This window comes from Nannobrachium achirus (assembly GCF_963921795.1).
Source record: "Nannobrachium achirus genome assembly, chromosome: 4".
Classification (NCBI taxonomy): Eukaryota; Metazoa; Chordata; class Actinopteri; order Myctophiformes; family Myctophidae; genus Nannobrachium; species Nannobrachium achirus.
Window position 1 is genome coordinate 45,662,051 of NC_137813.1, and position 25,764 is coordinate 45,687,814.

At 41.4% G+C, this 25,764-nt stretch overlaps 1 protein-coding gene across 1 annotated transcript; it reads right to left on the bottom strand.

Annotated features, from left to right (window-relative positions):
- On the bottom strand, positions 1–25,271 carry gmip (GEM interacting protein). The gene is made up of 20 exons (XM_080724120.1): positions 25,137–25,271; positions 23,076–23,172; positions 21,635–21,725; positions 21,446–21,500; positions 17,770–17,895; positions 13,256–13,320; positions 12,749–12,856; positions 12,192–12,272; positions 11,854–12,000; positions 9,498–9,635; positions 8,231–8,421; positions 7,997–8,100; positions 7,827–7,889; positions 7,328–7,405; positions 7,068–7,228; positions 6,441–6,614; positions 6,002–6,139; positions 5,055–5,260; positions 4,118–4,451; positions 1–188 (listed from the first exon to the last, which is right to left on the bottom strand). The coding sequence occupies exons 1-20, from the start codon at positions 25,174–25,176 to the stop codon at positions 177–179; spliced, it is 2,409 nt and encodes an 802-aa protein (XP_080580246.1). The 5' UTR covers positions 25,177–25,271; the 3' UTR covers positions 1–176.
- Between the last annotated feature and the right edge of the window lie 493 nt (positions 25,272–25,764).

Genomic DNA, 25,764 nt, shown 5'->3' on the forward strand with positions numbered 1-25,764 from the left:
TCCAGCACCCCCACCCCCAGGGCCTGATGGGTTGCAGTCTTGGGTTCCCGGGGTGGGGTGTTGTTGTTGTTGGGGATACCTCACTGGTTGCCTGGAGAAGTAGTGGTGTGGCTGGATCCCCAGGAGAGAGTCTGGATCACCTGTCGGACCACCCAGAGGAGCCCCGGAAGCTCCCTTTACAGCCAGGACTACGGGAAGGAAGAGATGGTAACGTTAAGTTGTAACATCAAATAACTTGTACATTGTATGCATTCTTCCACACAACCACAACAGCACTTCTCTTGTTTTTTTTGTTATCCCTTCCTCTAAAGCAGTGGTTCTCAATCTTTTTGGGCTGGAGTACCCACTTATACTGATTTCCAGAGCCCTGACTACAGCACAATGTACATCAAAAGTCCAGTTCCAATGCCAATATGTTCAAAATAAAACAGCATAATGGCAAATAAATGTTGCTTTCTATTCAATAACTGACCACTAGTCACGTTATTGATGTAATTTGGTTTGGTTTGGTTTGTAATAGTAAAATACATATTCCCATTTTCTAGTTTTCCTCACGTACCCCCTGTGGTACCCCTAGGGGTACACGTATCCCCATTTGAGAAACACTGCTCTAAAGGATCACAATGGAAAATTTCAACAAAATGTTCAATCAATCAGTCAGTCAGTCAGTCAGTCAGTCAGTCAGTCAGTCAGTCAATCAACCAATCAATCCTACTACTACCAATTCAATATGACAAACCCCCAAAATCCTAATATGCATGCTGATATGAATACAAGTAGGTCTAAGTTTGTAAATATTGCTCTCTCTGGCACAGGGTGGCATGAGCTGCAAACCTGCATAAGGAGGGGAAATGCCTTCCCTTCTCTCAGTGCTGTGCATGAATATCTACCACAGTGTAGAAACCAAAAGACACCCAAATTACCATAAGTTTGTGAAACAGCACTGCCATCTTGGTTGTGTGTAATGTGGTACAGAGCCGTGTGTAATGTGGTGTGACAGTCTACTGTCCTGCCTTACTGGTTAAGCCTAAATGTCCTTGAATTCACCCAACTTTGATGAAGTGGGGCATCATACCGTAGAGACAGGTAAACAATGATTGTATATAACTATGTTTTACTCATAAAGGCATGTGATGTGTGATGACATATTTAACCTATTAAAACCGGGAAAGCATCTGTGTCATTTTAGATTTCTTTCGTTGGTTATAAAAAAAATAGCAGATATACAAGCTCAAAGTGCATCACTTTTTGCCACACTGCAAGCTTGTACATCTGCTATTTTCGAACATTTTAAAAATCGTTGAACGTGTGAGAACTACTGATTTAGAAGGCATTATGTAGAATCGGCCTCAGGTCTTAGTGGGTAAATAAATACGTATGATGGCTCTGCTGGTAACACATTACACACAGGCAATATGATGCTGCATTAGGGCATGCCGGTCGCACATACATGTCAGAAGCACCAGCAGAAGTTCACTTCCATTCAAAAGGGTGGAGAGTCCGGTTGCGGAGAGTTGACATGTCTGAAGCATGGAGTTCAACGTTGGTGAACTTTGTCAACCAATAGGAAAGAAGTGCTTATCCCTACTTGGCACAATCATATAGGAAACAAATTGTAACTAGTATCTAATAGCTATACCTGACAGAATTTGATTAGGTTTCTTCTCATAACTACATTTTAGTATTTACTATTTAGTAATTTATTTCTCTTCTCTCTCATTTGTATGGTTGTTAATCACCAGGTCCCTGGCTGCTGTCTGATTTGGGTCACACAACCACATACAGTGTACACAATACAGGATACCGAAACGCTGAGAAAGGCCCTCCGTTTCATTCTGCGGTTCTGTTTTTAAAAGTGTTAGGCTACATACTTATTTGCGAGCGCTGATGACTTCATTTGCTATTTCTGTGCTATTTGTGTTGGCACGCATCATACACTTAATACTACAGAGTTGAGCTTGCCAGTTCCCTTGTTTGAATATTTAAATTAAAACAACAGATATCCAACACATTGATAATGCCATTTCCATTAGTAATTTCAATTTGTCTCATTAAGATATACTGTACACAGATATGTATGACAGGACTTCAGCAGCATAACAATGGAAATAAATACAACGTATAAAAATAATATGGTCATGTGGTAGCATGCAAAGTGAGACTACTAGTCCCTTTAGGCACTCTACACATAACTAATAGCGCGGGACCTGCTGTCTGCTGAGTTACACAAGCTTTCAGAGATGGGATTATCTGTGATTTATGAAACCAATCACATTCAAAGCGTTGTCTGTAATCTATAATCAGAGCGGCTCAATTAAAACAAATGCTTGCAAAGCAGAAAAGAAGAAACACAAGCCGCAATCAGCACAGCAATCTATACGTTAATTACATTTTGGTTCCTATGCTTCTCTTATGTAAAATAACACGGCAATAGAAAAGAAAACCACACAAGAAAGGGATGAAAGCAAAACTAAGGGTGAGAGCCTACAATTGACCAATGATCTCCCTACCTGCTCCCTCATTGGCTTCAGGGCTGAGCTGGTCCACTGCCTCATTGGATGAAGACTTGTCAGATATATAACCCTCGCTTGACTCTCTCTTGATTGATCGACTCTGTGGGAATGACACAGTCTGAGTATAGGGTCCAGGTGACAGCTTTGGAGTGATTAAGTAACACATGGGGAAATTAGATTTCTGGAGACATTAACTAATCCTACACCCATGTTAACATATAACTACAGAGAAGAGTCTGGGATGAATCTGACTGCTTGTCTGACTATTTGTTTACAGTTACAGACACAATACTATTCCAGAACAATTTCAACTATGAGAGAAAGTTCAATTATCGTCCATCTACTCTACTGTATGTAAACCTCTTAATAATAATCACCACACCACCAGCATAATAATGTAACTTTGGGGTATTTGTGTCACTGAAACGTACATTAAATGCGTCCGCTACATTTACCCATCCTAACTATTAGGAGCAGTGGGCGCTATTATTACACAGGCTGGGTCGCTGTTAGGGGTATCCTTCTCAGGGATGCTTTGACACAACTTTTGACTCTCTACCCATTCCCCTATGGCAGCCCGCCCACATATTTAGTTTTCTGTCTCAGGTCAGTCAAGAAGAAATACTTTACTATACATACTGAATATATAATAGTGTGCAGGGCCGCACCGAGCTAGTTTCTGTGAAAACGCACAGGCTTAATAATCTGAAAGGCTTAATAATCTGAAAGAAAGCAAAGCGTCGTTTGCATTAACCACTTAAACCCTAAAAACTGTATCTATGTAGAATCCATACCTGTTCCCCTCCCTTTTTCCCTCAACACCAAATATCTTTACCAAAAAGAGACAATCTAATAGCTCACGACACATCGCATTGTGAGTGCGACACATTGGGAGCTTGTATCTCTGCTATTGTCACTCGATGTTCAACCTATTATCATTGCATGCCCAGAATAGGAACTCTTTAGGGTTCATGTGGTTAAAGGAACGTTCAGTCCAGAGAGGCAGAGCAGCAGAAAAGCAGTGGCTGGTCAGTGTGTTAATCCTGGCAGAATAAGAGCGGGCTAAGCCTCTGGTTGCCCCTATGGCCGTACCAAGGTGCTTAAAACAACAAGGAATGTTAATCACTGCAAGCAGCTCGGGCAGGACTCTCTCTGTCCTGTGCATACAGTATACTGTCTGTAGCTTCTCTAACCTCATGCAGCACTTAAATCACAGTCAATATTAACATCGCAATAATAATATTAAGTCTTAATTGAATAATTGCATTAGGAAAATACCAAACTTCTGCCATATTATGATCAGGGGTTGACACTAAGGTGTCAGAGGCACTTGCCCATCGGGCAAGTACAGGTCATGTTCTACTTGCCCGAGGGTCATGCCAACTTGACCGATAAGTAAATCATCCATTATAAGATGATAGGTAATAATTGAATTACTGTTCAATTTAAAACTTATTTTTTTACAGTCAATATTATTAACATTTAGGCCTTAATTGAATAAGCCTTATTTCTAGGAAAATACCAAAACCAAAACCAATATCAATATCAATATAAATCTTTATATTGCCTAGCCCGGCCCCTAAATTGATTTAGTTTCTTCTTACTTCTAGTGAGCGCGGTCGCTCTCTGGACGACGCTCCATGCTCCTGAGCAGCGGAGATCTGCTCCTCCAGGTGGGAGGAGGTGCGGCGAGGCGGGGTGTCTGGAAGAGGGGCTGTAGGGGCCGGCGTGGGGGCCGTACTGGCTCTCTGTCTCTGGGGGCCAAACACCTGCTCCTGGTGTGAGATGAGGAACTCCACCAGCAGGGCCTGGTAGCTGGTCTCCAGCAGGGCCACCATGGACATGTCCGTGGTCACTAGGGGGCGCAGGAGCGTCGGCCCGAACACAATGCCCAGGTTCCCAGAAGACATCTTGTTCTCCTCGTAGTGCTCTGAAACTCTGTGAAGAGGAAAAGCTGACTTTAAGCAAGTGGTTCTCAAACGTGGTTCAAGTGAATGATCCACAAATTAATTATGTATTTGGCCACGGACCACCACCTGAAAATATTTTGTGCCAGGGACAAAGAGAAGAGCTTCAAGATTTTACAAAATATTTTGAAAATAGTTAATACTGTATCTACAAGCTCTCAATGTGTCTTGATGCGACACTTGTGATCTTGTAGATTGACTATTTTCAAATAACCGGGAAAATGGGAATTTTCATGCTATAATACCACATTTTACTGGGGACTCTCTAGAACAGGGGTCTTCAACGTTTTCAGGCCAAAGACCCCTTAGTTGAGGGAGAGATGAAGCAGGGACCCCAACAATCTGTCCATATAGTTTAATTGTTTGACAGCACGATCGTCAGTGTATTTTGGATTCATGTCAATTTGTGATTTCAGATATTTAACCACTTGAACCATCAATACTTAATAAACATGACCTTTCATTCTGTACTTAGTCTGCTCTTTTTCCCCTCTACACCAAACCTCTTCTGCGAGGCGTGGTGAGTAGGTATTTTATGAAAACTAATACAATGTACAGAGCTATTTCAGCTCACCTGTGCAGGTGACACATCATGTGATGCAGTGTGCTGAAGCAGTACGATGGGAGTTTCTCCATCAGCTGTCGCAGGTTGAGAATGACGTCATGCACCGACCCAGAAGAAGTATCTGACGTCGCCACTCTTTCACTCAGGAGTTGGATGGTCTTGCCTATTCGGATGAAGTCGTTGTAAAGGTCGAAGGTAAACAGGGGCTCTGGAAGCTGTGGGAGGGAAAACAGACAGATTAGACACGAATCACAGTACTGAGATAAATACTGTAATACAGGGGTTCTCAAACATTTTTAGGCTGTGACCCCCAAAATAAACATATATGAACTGGGTTCCCCCACCCTGACAAGCACTTGGAATTGTGGGTATTACGTTTAATGTGACTCGGTTCCACAGATAAATATTATGAAAAAAGCAGATCTACATGCTCACAGCATGTAGATCTGCTATTTTTACAATGTTCGCTTCTTGCTTACTTCAAATTTGACAGTTTGGTATTAAAGTCTTGAAAGTCCTTAAATTGTCACTTTATAAATGTGCAGAAACCCTGTATACACTTATGTAGGTTTGTTTACCGTTGAGTGAGATTTTTTTTTTTACATTAAGCTAATCATCTGTCCATATAATATATAAACATATAATGAAATTGATTATATATAATCAAGTCCATATTTAAACATTTGAATATAGATATTCTTTTTGATTTACCAGACTGTAAACCACAAACTAGAAGACAAAAGGAGCAGATAACATTAAAACAGAACATTGAACAAAATGAGGGGGGAGTGCATTAACAATTTAACAGATTAAAATGACTAGTTTGTTGTTTACAGTCTGGTAAATCAAAAAATACCTATATTTAAAAAAGATATGGACTTAGATTGTTATTCGTCTCAGGTACTCAAATATGGAATCTGTTCCATTCCCTTTAATGAGGCAGATAATTAGTGTACCTCCTTGAAGAAGTGCTTGAGGACAGAGGTGATGTCATGGGGGGAGTGGTCAGACAGGTCCAAGTGGTCCCCCTGAGTCTCAAAGGCCTGGACCAGCCTCTGGACGCGAGGCTTGGACCCACTGATACGATACACTCCCTGTGGAGAGAGATGGGAGGTTACTGATGCAGTGACACAGTAGCTGTGCTTAACGTCATTAACTGTTAGGCATCTGATGCAATATAATCTACAGCAGCCTGTTCTGCATACGTAGCAGCAAACACCAAACAGAAATGTAATTTTTATTCATATTCTCCGCAGTTATCAACGAAACACAATTAAATCGTTAATCGCAATTATTTGTATGACAATTAATGGTCAACGTGAATCTTATAATGGCGACAGCCCTAGGATACAGTATAGGATACAGTATAGGATACAGTACGTGGGTCAACAGTACCTGGACACTGAGCGCACGGCTCTCGATTTCCGCCGTGCAGCGCCGCACCACGAGGGGCACCTGGTGCTGGCTGTGCCGCAGCAGTGAAAGGCCCACGCCAAACAACACCCCCTTCCTCTGTTCACACTCCATCTGACACACCTCCAGGCACTTCCTGTGGACGGCCAGCGGACACTGACCACAGGACAGAAAACGGAACAGGAAAAATATTCAAAAATGATCCCGAATCCCCTCTGTTTCATTGATGTTCTCTCTCTGTGTTGAATGAACCTATTACAGCCGGGAAAGTATCTGTGTCATTTTAGAATTTAGCGTTGGCGATTCAAAAATAGCAGATCTACAAGCTCACATCACATCTGCTATTTTTCTTGTGTGTTTGACATTTAACATTTTTGAATATGTGCCAGGGGGTCCCTACTGTCACAAAACATTTTCAGATACGTGGCCAAATATATACCTGTATATCAAATTGAGAACTGCTAGATTTGAAAACACAAATTTGCATTATCAAACACAGCAGTGGCTAATGCATTCATCATTTGACTACTGCTATGGACTAGTAAACCATCCATCTTTGAAACACAGGAGTGTGTTTTATATAGTATATATATATCTCTCTCCCCCTACCTCCTCACACTCGATCCCGTTCACCATGATGTAGTTTTCACACTGCTTGCACTTCACCATCTTGCTCTTCATCTTCCTCAGCCGGTGTGTCAGCGCGGCGCGGGACGGCGTGCGCACCATGCGCCCGAAACCGTTGGCGTCCATGGAGGAGTCCAGGCTGTCTGAGAGCGTGAGGAGACAGAGAGTAGTAGTATTATGTATTTTTGCGAACGCCTAAATCGTTGTATTAAATTTAAAAAAATGAAAACCCCCATACCAACCTGATTCAGGTTCATCCAGGTCTTCTGATGACATTGTCCCAGTGGATGGTGCTTTGGGCAGCATCCTGACACCATGAGCTGGAGAGTAAATATAAAATGTTTAGCTCTGTTGAGCTACCACCAGCTTTGACCCCATTAAGACATGAAAATACCAAAAATTCCTAATAGTGTTTTTCTGAAAAACTTATGTTTCTTTATCTGTGGTGCTCAAAGTTTTTAATGTCAAGGCCCCCCAGAAGTATTTGACCGTGGACCCCCATCTCAAAATATGTTATATCAGGGCCCCCGAGAAAACGATTTGAAGTACAATGTTGTTTGTGGTCACAAATTGTCACAGATTTTTCAAAAATAGTAGATCTACTGTACAAGCTTGCAGCGCAGCACTCGGTGCCGCAGTTAAATGATGCTTTGAAACATTAAGTCTCTTTGAGATATCTTCCTAATTAAGCGTGTAATAATAATGTAATTAAATTAGAAAAATTATCAGACGTTTGCTTACCAGGGCTAGACAAAGATTCCATACTGTCTCCCAAACTGTCCGTGTCACTGTAACCCATTCTTCCTGCAGAGCATCAAAACAAAATGAGTGGACACTTTTCCAAAGACCAGGATATCTATATAAACAGCACATACAGTACAGCACAGGGTATTTCTACAGGGACTCCTTACTCGAATCAATGGGACGTCTGCCATCCCAGCTGTCATTCAGCAGAGAGAAGGAGTCCGGCAATGTGCTGAGGGGGTTACTGGTCTTCCTTTTGGTCTTCCCGGATCTTTTATCAAAGCAACAGTAGACAAAAACACAGACGGATTTTAGAGTCACTATTTTGAGCGTTACTGGAAATACATGTCTGTCCCTGACAACTGCCAAAGAGATAATAAGCGATCAGACTAGCAGCATACCCTTTGCCCTGAGGAATATACTCCTGAAAGCTGAAGGTTTGTAGGGGCTGCTCCGGAAGGCGCTTGCTCAAGATGTACTGCAGATAGGGTTCCCCGGGCTCCAGGGGTCGGCAGGTCAGCTCCAGGTTGTGGTAGCCCAGAGGGACAGCCTCTGTCTGCTGGCGCTGGAAGTAGAACATGTTGACTGTAGCCTAATGCAGAGAGAACGGAGAACAAGTTGGGCCAAGCCAGGGGAAAGATGGATGTATAGATGAACAGGTTGAATACCCCTCTGGTTATCTGGTGTTACTGTATGTTCTTTAAGATACAAATTCTCTGTCTACAATTTGAAGGACCATAACACTGTTAATACTTGTCTATTCACAGCTTCAGCTAGAAAAAATAAACGTAGACTTTTCATTTCAGATGTCATTAAAACATTACCAACATTACCAAACTTAACTATTCAGCTACAATAGTTAAGTCAACTAGAAAATCTCATATCTAGAAATCGCACGCTTCGCGTGCTCACATGCACACACGCACAACTGCTCCAAGCCATGTTGCCCACCAAAAGCACTGTTTCTTCATGTATTTTGTGTGTGTGTGTGTGTGTGTCGTAATGTCTGCACTACACTGTTCCTGCCACCAGGGGACACAGTAGGCCTACTACACTCGTAAGTACACTGCAGCGTGGAACTATTTGTAAGTCTGTGTTTCGGCCGGAAGGTTTATAATGGACGTACTATGATGTAATTCGCGTCATAGCATTAAATTATTGTTTTGTTTAATTGTACATCGTGCAAGTACAATACGTTCAGGGAAAGCAGCTAGGAATGTAGGGGGGAAATGCAGCGATGTATTTGTGAAAGGAGGAATCTGTAGAAGCAGTGGTGTGAGAGTCTATCAATGACATGCTTAAACAACACCAGGAGCTGGCCTGTCTATTATAGTAGAAAGATGTTTGGCTAAAACACTTGCAAATTTTAATTATGGTTATAAATCAATCCAGGGACTATTTTTGGCTAGACCTTTCAAACAAATCAGCACTTTAAAATGCAATGATAAGGCACAAAGATAATAAATATTTGACAAAACATTGCTTCACACAATCTTCATTGTGTGAAGCAAGTTTCAAGCCGTACTGAAATTAACAGAATCCGATGGCTTTCTTGAAAATCAAACAACCCACCATAGTCTTTGGAAAATTGTAAAATAGTCGGCAGAAATGTCAACTATACCATGAGATACAATGAAATCTGGAATGCTTCCTTAATGTCCCACCAACCTCTTTGAGCACTGTGTCTCCCTGACAGATGAGCTTGCGCATGTGAGAAATAATGACATCTTTGGTCTTCACCATCTCATCCTGTTGGATCTGGGCGTCGTAGACGCACTGCCTGTAAGTGGCCTCTGATTCTGTCATCTGGGGAGAGACAGAGATACAGCATAACATTACATAACGTACGACATGTAACTGATGCAAAACAGTTTCTTTCCCTAGGCTATCAGACTTTTGAACTCCAATCTATTTATTAGATAGTATGAACTTGGGAGGTATGCACTTCTATGCAGTAGAATAGATGAGATTAACTCTATTGATGAATTTCATTCTGTTTTTATACAGCTTTTATCTGGTTATGCTTGTTCTAATGACATTTTTAGGATTTATTTATTTAGATTGATTGAGTATTTTTCTGAACAAATGTTATTCTTTTATGAATTTCTGCTCAGCCTTTAACTAGGAGAAACATAATTTCGTTTTTTTGTTGCTGCTTGAAGAATTACAACAAATGACAGATAAAGCAATCTTGATGTACTGTATAATGTCTGCTACTGTATAAACTCTGCTAAATGCTTAAATTGTAAAACTGCTATACGACAAAACGATATCGCTGTACTTGAAATGCATCATTAAGCTTTGTAAGCCTAAAGCCACATACATTATAAACATTTATACAAGGGCTTGTATGCGCCAGGCAATGTAAATGGTGAGAAATGCATTCCAACACTGTTATTAATTCCCATAATAAAACATGCATTATGCGGTTGCTTTGCCAAGTGTTATGGTAACCATGGAGAGCCAGTGGCCTCGCTCGTTGTGTTTCATTTATTATATTATATGGCTATGACATATATTGTAATTGTTTGTATGCATGCTTGGTATCTGCTGTATAAAAGCAATTATACATACATACATGCAGTACATACATACGTACATATCACATACTATCACTGAGGTGATTATTATAGTGCACACTATAATGTTCTTCTAATGTGCTTTTAATGACTTGCAGCAGTGCCTCAGCAACAATAGAGCAACAACAGCTCCACTTAAGTTTCACCACAAAAACATCAATTTGTGGTTCTCTCCCTCTCTTAGAAAAAAAGAAAAGTAAAATACATTCAGACAGTGACAAATTAAAGGAGAAACCAACATAGCGTTTCTTAGGTAGGTGCTGGGTCACCACAAGGTGTCAAATTAAAGGAAAAACCAACATAACGTTTCTCAGTAAGGTGTTGGGTCACCACAAGCCACCAGAACAGCTGGTAAAATATTGCCTTGGCATAATTGTTCTAGCAGTGATTCTCAACCTGTGGGAGGATGTTTCAAGTGGGCCCCCAATTAATTGGGGGCCCAATTAATTGGGTTTTCATCATAGGATAAAAGTGATCACTCAGATGAACTTTGTTTTGAGTTGTGGAAAACATGGTGACCCATGTGACCGTCACACTTTTTCCCACGTTGCTTTAAACCAGTCCTATGGTTTTATACCTTTAAAATTTAAAGTCCATTGGTCTTTGAAACAAGGACCCAGAATTATTCTACTAATAAACGACCAAATGACACTGTCTGTCCGATGTCTGTCTGATGCTGACATCACTGATACTAAACAGTGCCCAAATTTGGAGATCACTGACATCACTGATACCACCGTCTGTACTGCGCATGTGTCACCAACATTGTAACAGCAACATGCTGAAACGGCGCCCAAATTTGGAGATGACTGATATGTCTGGGTACAACATTACTTCTGAGACTCCTACATTCAATCCCTCATATACTAATTCGGAGCACATATGTTCGAACAGGCAAGGACTAGTGTGTGTGTATGTGTGTGTATATATATATATATATATATATATATATATATATATATATATATCTTTGTAGTTATATAATATATCTCTTTGTAGTTATAGAATGGTCTGTTCTTTCTGACAGTCTGAGTATTTGCATTTACATTCTCAGCCACCTGAGGAAGACTTGATCTTCTGTTTTTCCTGACATATTGTACTAATGCACAAGCATCACACCAGCTTTGTGGTTAGAGTGTCCGCCCTGAGATTGGGAGGTCCCAGGTTTCAATTCCCCGTCCGGGTGACGGGTCATACCAAAGACTAGAAAGTGCCTGTTTTCACAAGAGATGGATTTCTAAATTTCCACTATACTTCCTGGCTGCACATTGGCTACGTTATTCAGGACTTTCCTTAAATTTGTCACTCATCTGTACAATGTACAGTATCTGTCTGTCTGTGTGTGTGTGTGTGTGTGTGTGTGTGTGTGTGTGTGTGTGTGTGTGTGTGTGTGTGTGTGTGTGTGTGTGTGTGTGTGTGTGTTTATATATTTATTTTTATTTCACCTTGGTATGGGCTTCATCCCTGTTCTTCTTCCTCTTGTCGATGGTTTTGTATCCAGCCATGTCATCCAGAACCCGAGTCTTCTCCAGCTCCTCACAGCGCTGGATGTACTGGTGGCGGGCCTTCTTCAGAGCTGACACTGCATCATGCTGAAAACACACGCACACGCGCACACACACAATTTAATTGAATTGAATAGGTTAAATATACATTTAATACACTTATATCCAAAAGATTGTGCATAATGGATGGAACATATGCCCACATTGCCAGGTAATAAATCAATTGTCATAAGTTTGGACAAAATATAGGGAGTTCCATCACTAGCTAAACAACTCACCATCTTCTTTTGTTGCTTTGTCCACTTTTCCTTAAACTCTCTGCGCCACTCGTCAAGCTCATTCCTCTTGGCAGCCAAGGCCTTCAGGATAACAAACACCAGATTACAAACATACCTATCTTCTACACGTCTCTACAATACAAGCCTGCGCAGTAGAAACCCAAGTGTTCATTTAGAACTCTACCAAATAGAACCAGAATTGAAAGTATTCACAAACAACTTTGAGTGTGTACAAACATAACCAAATGGACCCTTAGTTTTGGTTCCATTTGTACACAATTCAGAGTCAAATTAGCATTTTACTGTGCGCGTGGGCCCAACACCAAATTCTGCTTGTATGAGAGACTAAAGCCTGATTCATACTTGCACTCGCACTGGTGTGCATGTGCACTGGTGTTGCATGTCGTAAATAGCAGATCTGCAAGCTCACAGCAGGTCACATTTGTGACGCATTGAGAGCTTGTAGATCTGCTTTTTTACTTAGCATGACACCGGCACACAACTAAGTATAACTGAGACTTAATTCTGTCTGACACAGTATGTGTGTGTGTGTCTACCTGGTAACAGCGATGTTGTATCTGTTCCATAGTCTGTCTGGAGGCACCACTATTTTTAATGTCTTGCTCCAGGGCCATGGTGTAGATGTATTGTAAAGGCATCATAACCTGCAAAGACAAGAAGGAGAACCTGTCTATAGCACACAGTCTTTGCATAACAAAAAAAATATTTTTTTGTAAGTGTGACTCTATGTGAATCTATTTTTTATATTGTTTATATTATAATAATATCATGCATAAAATGTGTTACAATTAAATAAAGTAGACAACCAAATATTAATTATTGTTATCGTTAAAGGTCAACCATGGCCAATGAGCTATAGCTTTGGGCCATATTTAATAGCAAACACATAATGAGAATACTATGAATACATTAAAACAGTATGATATGGGTGCTAAAATTATCGAACAACCAGATATACACAAAAACTATAAATGTCCTCAAAGCTACATGTTATTCTGGCCTTGTCGAACACACAGCCTTCATCATCCACCATACAAACGTACCTGCTGGGACACACAGGACTTGGCGCCCTCTGCAGCCTTTATTATGCTTTTTGCAAATTCTTGTTCTGTGAACAGAAATGCATGGTTGAAATATTGACATTCAATGTTGTCTAATCTGCTATGTGTGTGGTAAGAAGAACATACATTTCCAAGGGCCCAGCCTGTTTTCACTTTACTCTAAATATCTTAGCCCGAAAACATCGAATCTACAGTGTAAGCTCACAATGTGTCACATTACAACACAAGCTGCCATTTCAGGAACGTTGCAAGTTGGGAATTCATGCCGCATCCGGTAAGTACCCGTACCCGTCAAAGTACCTATTTTACACGATAACTGTCCGGACGCCAGAATAGTCTCCATATATGACGCCCACCATCCACAAATACATTAATGTAGGCTTTAATGTAATGTTTTTTTTCTTTTGTAAGATATTTTTTGGTCTTTCTGCCATTATTTGATAGTGTACAGTAGACTGAAAGGAAATGGGGAGTGACACGCAGAAAAGGTGTTCGGAATCGGGACTCGAACCCATGACACACTGTCTACACCAGCCGTCCAGGCCCAAACTAAGACTTCATCGTGATTTCACCTACACACCTGTAAAGTTTTGTGACCGTATCGTGCGTGGTTGTGATGCTATCCTGTTGGAAATATCTGTCCACAGACAGACACATAAACACACCACGCACAGACTCATAATGTGAAAACAACACCAGGAGTCAGTCGCATGGCTATGTTGGGCGCACATCAAATAATTATTGGATTTAGTTACAATTCAGACCAAGTGGGTTAACTGGACGATATAACCTTGCTTTTATAGTTAATTAGAATACAGAGACAGACAATTACTGTAACGCTTAGGAAAACTCATGACCACAATACCTCTGCTCTTACTTCACCGCACTGGCTACCTGTGGCATTCAGAACTGATTGTAATGTTGTATTGTTTGTTATTAAGTCACTTAACGGCCTTGCATGAGCATTTGCCATAAAGGTTTCACACTTGTGGAATAAACTTTCATTTGAAGACATGCTACCTCAGTGTCCACTTTTAAAGCTCTTTTAAATGGTAAATGGTGCATTTATATAGCGCTTTTATCCAAGGCGCTTTACATAGATTGTGCATTACATTCACCCATTCACACACACATTCATACACCAATGGCAGAGGAAACCATGCAAGGCACCAACCTACTCACTGGGAGCAACTAGGGGTTCAGAGTCTTGCTCAAGGACTCTTCGACATTGACTCAGGGGGAGCCCGGATTCGAACTGGGAAAACTTCGTGCTCTAATGTCGGTTTCTCTACCCCTGAGCTATGCCGCCCCCTTATAATCTAACTTTTATATAAAATTGCTTTTAACTAGAGGAATGGACAGCTAGACTTTGTGTTCATTCTTAATTTAGTTTTCTAGCTTCTTCAATGTTTTATTTTTTTTAATTAAACTGCATATATATTTTCTCTTTTCCCTTATTTTTCTTGTCTATTGTTTTTTATGTATGTGAAGCACTTTGTAGACAGTTTAGTATGAAAACCTAGCTCATGTCCGTCTGTCTGTCTGTCACACCTCATGCTCCATATATGGTCAAGACACTTGCAAATTGACGTCTGACATCATAGATGTCTGACGTCATAGTTATTATTGCAACCGTAATTTACTATCAAACCCGGCAGATCCTGTCCATCCAAGGCGTTACGAGGCTGGGTAATGCCTCAATGTCTATAGCTGACCTGTTGTGACATCACATTGTTGACTCAATGACCAAGGCAGCTTAACGCCTCAATGTCTATAGCTGACCTGTTGTGACATCGTGACAATTTTGGCAATGCCCATATGGACGCTCCATATATGGCCAGGACAGAATTCATTTACATATTCCTCAATGTCTATAGCTGACCTGCCCATAAATGGAGATCCCTGATGTCATCAATATTAAGCACACAGCTTGGAATGCCCATATATGTACATATTGTGTGAGTCTCATGTGGTCTATAACGTAAGACATCTATGATGTCAGACGTCAGTCATATCCATATTTGGAGAAATATTTTGTCCACATTTTGTCCAACTCAAACAACCAACCGCAACTCGAATCACACTTGCAAATGAATTCCGTCCAGAGATTCCGTTAGCCGGTATTTACCGGCCATTGGCCGGTTAAATGTTTAATTGGCCGGTAATTATAAAGTCCACCGGCCACCGTGGCCGGCTGGGAAAATGCCTCTTAGGCTATTTTATAATTTAATCTTATTATTCACATAATTATTTGTCTAAAGCAGTAAAGCTAAACCATTAAAACCTATCATAATTTTAAATTTGTATCATGTTCTGTGAGTCTGACGACAGCGGAGCTCACCGCTGCTGCTGCTGCTGCTGCTTCATGCTGCGCTGAGCGCATTTGATCAGTCTATTTGTCGTACGACGGTTACGCGCATTGAAAATATCAGAGCTTCAAGCTCACAACACGTCAGCAACGCGCCGCGCTGTGAACTTGTATGTCTGCTATTTTAGATACGCAGGACGGCCATACGGAGAAGCACATGTTTCACAGCTGACAATTCCAGCAGCTTGTCCCATCAGCGCTATACAGCGTGGGTTTAGTGTTATGATCCGAACAGAACTGGGGTAATCTAGACCAAGCTGGACCCAGTAGATGATAATAAAAAAGGGACCCGAACTCTGTGGAATCACATGGATTATACAAGCACGCAAATGACTTTCTGATCGCATGGATGTGATGCCACTGTGGTGGTCAAAGCAACAGACTAACAGAGGCAAGTCAACCTTCCTCCTTGCGCCATCATAACATAACATTAACAAAACAAAACAAAGGTTGTATGTTTGCATATTAAGGTTTAATGAGACGTGAAGCCAAAATCAAAATATGAACTTATTAATTTGTAGGCCACTGTGTGGCAGGGCACAAACGGTTCGCTTGAGTTGCGTCCACTTTAACCTATTCACTTCTTTTTTGGCAAGCGATCTAGGCCTGCATAAGTAGGCTAGATAGTTAGTTAACTCAGGAAAAGATTGCAATTGCATCTGTAATAAAGAGCCCAGCGCTAACATAAAATGGTGTAATTATCAGTTGGGTGCACCATGCACACGCACATACAGTATCTCATCTGCAAACACGTATGTGACGTTCATTATAATATGGCCGATAAATTAATTGATTGGCCGGTAAAATATAATCCTGCCGGCCAACGTGGCCGGCCCCAAAAATGCCTAGCGGAAACCCTGATTCCGTCCTGTGCGGTAGGGCGTCTTACTGGTTATATTGTTATAAAGTAAAGGCATAGCGTCACTGCTGATTGACATCAATACCCCATCATTCTTAATCTAAACGCTGCTCCAAATCATTCAGGCTGCTCTGTTGTTAAGACACTGATATTAAAATTACTGTATGATACTATCGTATGACTGCCCAGGGCACAGTGTGAAGCTGCCATTTAAACTGGACAACAACATACCTCTGTGCTCGTCTGTGGAACTATTACGCTATTACAGCATCGTCTAAGAGGGTTGAGTAATCCACAACTGTGTGGGCCTGAACTCCACCCCGCCTGCATTAGTCATGTATTGTTGTTGGCCAACAACACAGTTGTCGTCACAGCCAGGCAGGGCTCCATGTGATTGCTACCAACAGGCTCACATGTTTGGCATCAAAGCTGACAAGAGACAGTAACTATGGGCACCTGTGTGGGCTGGCCGATGCCAGAGTGATCTCTGTGCATGCGCTCTCAAGGCACTCACTGACATTTCAATTACCCTGTGTTTGCTAATCTTCCCTCTAATCCTTCTTTCCATAGGGCTTGGTGTGGGATGAATGCTCCATTGGCTGAGCACGGACCCTCCTTCATTTAGTGGCACTGGGCAAGATGGCCCCATGTGTTGGTGAATTATGTGAACGTGGTACCTATAGCTTTATACTTTCAGGTGCTTATGGTCTTTACGTACTGTTACAGAACACTTTAAAGTGACTGTCTGCGGTGACACTGTTTTTGTTGTAAACGCCTAACATGAACACCGGTCATACGAATCTATGAAACACAGCCATGACTTAAATTCAGGTTAAATCTAAATACTGCATCATTAAAAAACAACAACAAAAAAAAGTTCACTGCTTTTACTCCCTATTTAGTAATTATGTCAACTATTCCTCCCACTGCTTGCCACTACTGTACCCTACTGGCTCAGCTGCCAGGCAGTGAGGAGCCCCCACTGGGAGGACGTAGTGCCTCCATCCTACTCCTTCCGTTCAACATCCCCTACTGACACGTGCCACCCAGCCCGTAAGAATGCGTGCAGTGACGAATATGACCCTCCCTGCACGACTTCCCTCCCCCCGAAAGACAGCCAATTGTGTTCGTAAAGGCGCACAGCCAAGCCGGAAGCACCGTGGCGGATTCAAACCCCTAGACTCCGTGATGGACAGACCCTGCGGCACATGAGCGCCAGCTACTGCATCATCTGGAAACACACGCACACACACACACACACACTCTTACCCAGGTTCATTCTCTTCTCCATCCAGGCCAGGAGCTCCTTGGCGTAGCGGCACCACATCTTGGTGTACTGCAGGCCCATCTCAACGCCGCCCTCACAGCGACACAGGACCAGGTCGGCATCCTGGGCTGAGAGGGAGTACATGAGCATGACTCTACAAGGTCAGGGTTAAACATCACCAAAGCCTCAGCTGCAGTCTCACCGAGAGTCCAAAAACAAAGACTTTTCTACTGGGTTTAGAAATGTATGATGCAATGTATACACAACTCTACTGATCAAAAATCTGATTAACGACAAATCTATAAAAAAAAAGAAAAGAAAAAAAAAAAAAAAAAAAGCTGCACACAAACCCCAGGTAGGATACAATGACTGCTGGGCACAGGAACGGGAACGGGAACGGGAAGTCATAGCTGGTCTTCGGATTTCAAAAAAGGTCTGTAACTTCCCATTATATCTCAGCAAACAGCATGTATACTGTATGTCCCAGTACGACAAGTGAACGAATATCCGGTGTCCCAAAACAACATGTAGAAATTCCACATCGGATCCTGAATCTTCCGGTCAAAAATAACGGGAATGTGTGGAGCGAAAAAAGGGGCGGGCTTCATACGGACCCAAGACAAAAGGCTTCAGCGAGAGATCAATTCCCTGTTCTTTTCCCTGACTGGTTCCTTCCTCTCTGGCGGTGTCTGCCGCAGCAACATTTCACTGCACATACGTGTATGAGCATGTATACAATGAATCTTGAATCACAGGGCTCCATGAGAGAGAGACAAATCTCGGGTTTGAGAGCAGTGTCACCCAAACCAGTCGGAGCCCATATGCCGTATATCTGCATGCATACCCTAATTACAGCTGCTCTGTGGTCGGCCAGCCAGGATGCTGACATGAGATCACTCTCTCTGACATCAGCTGCTCTTCTTCCCTGAGTCTGAGTCACTGTGAGAGAGCAGTCGATGTTATGTGTTCTAAAGAATAAAATAAAAAGAAAATGTGGTCTCGTGTCTACCCTCTCCTCTCTCTCTCACTACCCCAAAATGCACCTTTCAGATGAATGTCAGCTTCAGCAGCTGAATTTAAAAGCAGAGATTAACCCATGGCTACTTTCACTTCCTTTAAAAAAATAATAGGTCAACGCTTTAGTTCCAGATATCAGGCTAAATATTGTGGCCGGACAAAACATGCCTTCCTGAGAACGTGTGCAACTTCTCTTTCAAGTTCCTCAGTTGGACAATCCAATCCAAGTGAGGAAGTCTCTCTACTAGTGTCTCTGTCACAGAAGCCCAGGAGTAAAAAGAAAATCAAGCTGGGCTGATTTCTTCCGGCATCTCCATCTGCAAGCAAAATCCACAAGAATCAGTTTGAAGAGGGAAATGGCTCGGGTGATTTGTGGCCAGATTGTGTGCCAGGTTGACCTCTCTCAGTCTAGCTGTCTGCCTCTCTCCCCTCGGCGGTCTCCGAGTGCAGCCTCTCGGTATAGCTTCGCATTGCCTTGAGCCTGCATGGAGCCTCCTGTGCTGGGATTGGGGATTAACCAGGACAGGTCCAGATTGCAGAGTGACGGGCTTTAGCAGCAGAGCCGTGTGAGGTTTAGCTCCTGGTGTGTGACAGAGCACCAGGCGGATAAGGACCTGATGGATAGCCAATCCCATGCCAACAGTGGTGCCACTGGGAAACATGCTCAAGAATGTTCTAGCTCTCCTTCTCAGCTAGGATTTTTTGTAGGCTAGTGTAGTGAGAATTTCATAGAGAGTTTCTCATAGAAACATCACGCTCCTCCCCTTCCTCCTTCATGAGGTTGTTTACAGAATGAGTTGATCACAGGTGAGGGATTATGTCCATGAATTGAATACCTAGGACTTCCAACGTAAAAAAAGACTGTAAAAGGACTCATTTGGGATGTTCCTTTTAGGCAGGGTGTTTAACTGTACTAGAACTGTACAACATTTCTATTGTATTGACTATACTTGTACTGTTCTCCGTTTTTGTCTAATACATTTTTCTAATCAATCAATCAATCATTCAAAAGGGACAGGAGGAATGCGTATAAGGGTGGATTTATTACTGGAGGGGGAATAGGGGTGATTTTAAGCAATGTAGTGCTTGTATCTATTGTAAGCTCCTTATGAGCGCCATTTATTTCTCAGTGTTATTTAAACACTACTGAATGTGACGCCCTAATCCCTAATCTCCAATGCTTGCTGTGAATACCTGATCATGTGGGTCCAACAGGGTCAATCTATTTAGCGCTGATTTGTCTACTTAGCTCCAGCCAGCTGAGGTGGATCCTCATGTTGAAGTTAAAAGGTGTATTTAAAAACCTTGCATGCACTTGTTTTTACACAAATCTTCTCTTCTGGGGGTCCCTTGCACAAAGCATTTTCAGAAAGGGGTCTGTGGCCAAATATATATATATATCAATTTGGGGGTCCTTGACAGGGTGTTTTTAAGTGAAACACCGCAGCTCAGTGGCCTTGTGGTTAGAGTGTCCGCCCTGAGACTGGGAGGTCGGGTTCGATCCCTGGCCGGGTCATACCAAAGACTCTTAAAATGGGACCCAGTGCCTCCCTGCTTGGCACTCAGCATCAAAGGTTGGATCCCTGCGACATATGCAAGTCCCTGCGACATACTAGCGTCATGTCTACTGTACTTGTGCATCAAGCTGCCTCACGCAACAGAAACAGGAGATATAGGCTCCTGCCCTATGGGCCACATGGCTCAGCAAGGCTTTACTTACTTACCACTTTTAAGGGATACTATTTTAAAAGTGTAAATTCCTATCGGTATTGACTTGGAAAATATCACTGATTGCTCTCTCATCATGCTCCCCCCAACACACTTGCATCTGAGGTAAAACATTACAGCAGCTGCCTTGTGCTCTAATCCTCTCTTTACCCCTGATCATCCTAATCACGTTAGAGATTAGTCCACGTGTCTATACGTGAAAATAGGAACGGTTAAAGTGGACTGTTCGAAGACAATTATAAAGAGACACTAGCTGCTAAAGGCTTCTCGTGTTCTGTGTGTTCTCAATGTCCATTTATTACTGGGCTATCTATGGATGGACAGAAAGACATCTGGTGTTGGTGACTAATGGAAAACCAAACAACCTAACAAATCCAAAACACCCATACATAGTATAACGTGGTATTAATGTGGTATATAGATAGCCACGTTTCCACTGCAATGTCTCCTCTATTGCAATCTATAGAAACAGGCCGCGCTCGCAAGGTGAATTTTCTTGTAATCTTTGAATTTATCGCAGCAGAAGTCATGACAAACTGACACGTTTTCATCAGTGTTTCATCAGACAGTACAGAGCACGCTCTCGTCTGTCTCCCAAACGTGGATACATTGTTATGGGTGATCCCTTTATTTTTTGTTTCCTTAATCTTGTTAGTAATTACTAATTATTATTATTCTAAAAGATTTTTAAAACAAATTCAAACATTTTTCAAAAGGAAATTCATAAATTCCCTAAATCAGAAAACAAATGTTTAAGAAGTAGTGAAAATGGCAGATCTGCAAGCTTGTAGATCCGCTATTTTCACTAGTTTGGTTCTTGAGCTAAAAGGTTTGGGAACCACTGCTCTATGGCAATAAGACACAAAGGCACACACTCATCCATACAGGAGGTATTCTAGGTATTCATTGAGCTGTACACACATGCAACTGTACCTGTGGGCTCAGACTCAGAGGGTAGTGTCTCAGGACAGAAGGTGTCATCACACTGCTGGGAGAGATAAAAGATACATCAGAGATTAAAAGAAATCCCCTCAATTGTTAACTCATATGCAGTGTTTTCCTTAGAAGCAAACCCCTCAGAGATAACACATCATTTACTGTACACATATATTGATTCCTTACAGACACGTCGTCATCTTGCTCTGTCAGGTCTTCAGTTTCCGTGGAAGGTGCTTCTGGGATGGACGCCGGAGAATCAGGATCATCCGTAGAACTGCAGACGAAAATGTATAAATACAATTATTCATTCATCTCAATGCTCTCATGAGCCTTTGACATAAAAACTTCAGAATCTACAAGCTCACAATGCATCACAAAGGGGCCAAGTATAGAGGGGCACTCTGGTCAAGAAAGCATATACTGTAGGTATGGTTTAAGTGGTTAATACTGTATGTAAGGTAGGGCTGCAAGATTTTGGGAAAATATCTAATTGCAATTTTTCTGACAAATATTACAATTTTATTCGCGATATTTATATATTTATTTTAAGGTAGGATAAGTGATAGTTTTTTGGTTAAAACAAAACGTTATTTTTTTGTTAAAAGGTTGATATAATACATTATTTTAACCAAATAAAATCACATCACTACCTTAAGTCAAGCTTCCGAAGCTTCTGTTGAATATTTATTGTGTAATACATTTAAAAAGAAATTGATTATTAATAACTAGCCAAATTGGCAATCATGCAAATGGTTTGATTCAGTTCAGTTATATTTTAAAAAGATTCCCTTTTATTTTGCTTATTAGCAATATAAAACGTTTTTATATTCAGAAAGATCTCAGTAATGGTATTGTCTGCCTCTCATTATTGTCAAGGAAGAAAGTACTGTATGTCGCTGCCTTGCTTTCATCAAGGCAAAAAATACACCCTAAGAGTGACACATCATAAGTTTCACATGTGTGCAGGGGACGGAGGAGGGGAGCCACCGTTACACAGAAATCACTTTGCGATTATTATGCACCTTTGCGATTTGCTAATTGCGTGGTTCCAAATCGCGATTTCGGTTTAAAAACGGAACTAAATATTTTGAGATGGGGGTCCGTGGCCAAATACATATCATTTTGGGGGTCCTTCACGTGAAAAGGTTTGAGCACCACTGACATAGAAACACACGTTTTTCAAAAATCCTTAGAAGGATTTGAAATATTCAAAGACACCCATTTTCAAGATTTTTCAAAAATAGTTAAAGCACAAAATGTGAGTGAATCCTTGTACCCAGGGCCCAGAATTTGGTGTGTTCGTTGTGATGACGTATAATGTCCCCGACAACCTCTGTAGGATCATTTAGCCACTTGTTAGCAACCGCTTTTATTAAGCAAACTCCATGAGTGAGGTATTCTATTCTTTGATGTATTTTATGTGGTATAACAAAACGTGACAATCTCTTAAGCCTGTGTTGTTAACCAGACCTCATTTCAGGCATCGAACCAAATGGTTTCCATAGACAGTGCTTAGAACTAAGACCTTTCTGTATCCTCCAGTTCAATTTACAATGTATGAGTTCAACTTGAAATCTGTGAGAGGAAAAAAGTAGCAACTTTTGTTTAGAGAAGCCAGACTTACGGATACTCCAAGGTTCCAAGTTCAAAGTTATCAAAATCCCGGAAGATCTCACTGTAGCGCTTAGTTTCAGATTTACGTACATGTAGGGCCTTCGTCGCTGGAATGGGAAATGAGCAATTTATTACTCAATTTCAGCTGTTATAAAATCTTACCATTTCATACAGTGTACAAAAAGGAACCTTTAAGAAGTTCTTTGTCTCAAATGAGACATGCTGCTCATGCACACTCGCGCGCACACACACACACACACACACACACACACACACACACACACACACACACACACACACACACACACACACACACACACACACACACACACACACACACACACACACACACGCACGCACTCACTCACGTTTGCACTGTATAATACAATTCTATAAACAGAACCTTGCAAACTCAATTTTGCTGTAACTGAGAGACTGTAAAAGTTTTGTGAGGATATAAAAAGTTCAGATTTTATGTGTGTTCATGGGGGCTTGGACAGTTAAAGTGGCTTTGTAAACAGAAACAACATAGCTGTGAACACTACTTGCTTCCAAGTACCTTGTAAAATATGTAAAACTAACATTTTTAGCTAAACAGACTCTAAAAAGAACAGTGCTGCAAAAATAAAGGGGGAATTAACAGTTATGTTCATTCAGTGACATCTGATTTTATCTGGTTGAAAACATATACAGTATAGGCCTATAAGCTTTGTCAGAAAGCTGACAATATGAACTATGGTGCATTTCATTAACCAATAAACCAAACCTCCACTTTCCACAGTTTAAGTTTACGTTTCACATTCGAAACATGTAAATGAGTTAAACGAATCTTTCTCTCTCTCCCTCTCTCTCTCTCAGAGGCTGTCTCCATTTAGGTCAACCACATCCTGCTTGCAATCTGTATCATGCTCTGTTGTACAGAAAGTCCTTGTTTTTCATAACAACATTGTACAAGTCATATATATACATTAGTGACCTTTCAGAGACAGATAGATATACGATGCACCGGCCGGCACAGCTAACTTAAGACCTATAATTTTAGATCCAATTCCCTGATTGTTTTGCTTAAAATCAAACCCACCACATTTCCACTTCCACTGAGAGTAAGGGCCCTATTTTCAAGGGCCCTCTTTTCGTCCATGCCTTACCCCTTATCCCTAAACTCTTGCCATTTTTTACTATTTTGAAAAACATTTTTTAATATTTCAAATAGCTGATCTACAAGCTCACAACGTTTCGATGTAGGCTATTTGAAGTATTTTAAAATGTTTTCAAAACAATAGTAATAAAAGGCAAAGAAGTTTAGGGATAGGGTAAGGCATGGACGAACATATAGCTCTATAGCTTTAATCAAAGGTTAAATGATTATGGATTTTACAAAAAAAGACACTGTACTTCTCATTAATTGAGAGCATAATGGATATTGCAGTTTATTTTAAGAAGTAACAAAATAAAAACACAATTGTACTGAGGAGGCTATCTATTATACAAATATCGCTATATCCTAACACACAAAACGTCTTGCCGTTTTCAGTTACTACTCTATTCTTCATTTTTCATAGTAAATACAGACAGCCATGTTCAGTTGCCTGTAAATACAGAAGTAGCACAGAGAACAGTGTATGTCAGAACAGCCACTGCCTGCTGTGTCAAAATGGAGAAAAGGGTTCAGGAAGTTCATCGATCCTGCACCGACTAGGGAGGATGTAGCACCAAACCACAGCAAACACCCCGGCAAGCACATGCACGCACAAAGACAAAACCAGGCACGCACGCACACACACACACGCACACATTTGCAATACACACAACGTGCATGTCAGGAGGTTGCCTGAGTCATGTCAGCAGATCTCACAAACAACAAGTGGCAGTTTTAGAGTGATTTCACAGGCCAGAAACTGAATCTGACCTATAACATTACTAAAGGAGTTATACATAAGTATCTCAAATAAAACTCTTAAATACTTTAAAACAAAATGAACCCACGAGGCCTATATTATGAAGTGAAAGGTACAACACTTCTTCAGATATTTCCTACCAAATGATTCAGACTCCACTTTTGTTCTCTCACCTGTGGCTTCGGAGGTGTCCTTGTCAGGGGTTTGGTCCATGTCCACGGTGTGTGACGGCACCGCAAAGGGCCCTTAACAACACTACTCGAACCTCATCTGCCCTGAGAGGTCGTTGTGCCACCACACACATGAAGAAACATGAGCCCGAGAGAGCAGAAGTATTATCTGTATCGATGCATGCTACACCGCCACCGTCACAGAGACACACTTGATGGTAAATGACGGATGGATAGCTCTTTGTCAGCAAGCCCTTTGGTTCTCAAATTGATCTTCCTCTAGAGAGGAGGGGAGGTTGGCCAATATGGTTTCACCACCATGAGAAGAGGAAGTGTGTATTAGTGTCACTGCAGAGCAGACCACACCTACTGTGTCACACCAAACAACGCTGAGGTGGAGTGTTGATGTTGCCATCTTTTGGCAAAAAAGAAAAACTCTTGATGGAGATATTGTTTTAACGCACTCAATCTTGATAGTGTACTACTACTGTATATGTTATCACATTGTGTGTGAATACAGCAGAAAGGATGAGACATTTAGGGGAATGAGAGATAGATCCATCACACATCCTGGTCCAGGTGCAGGCAGTGGTGGGAAAAGTACTCACATATTCTACTTTCAAGTAAAAGT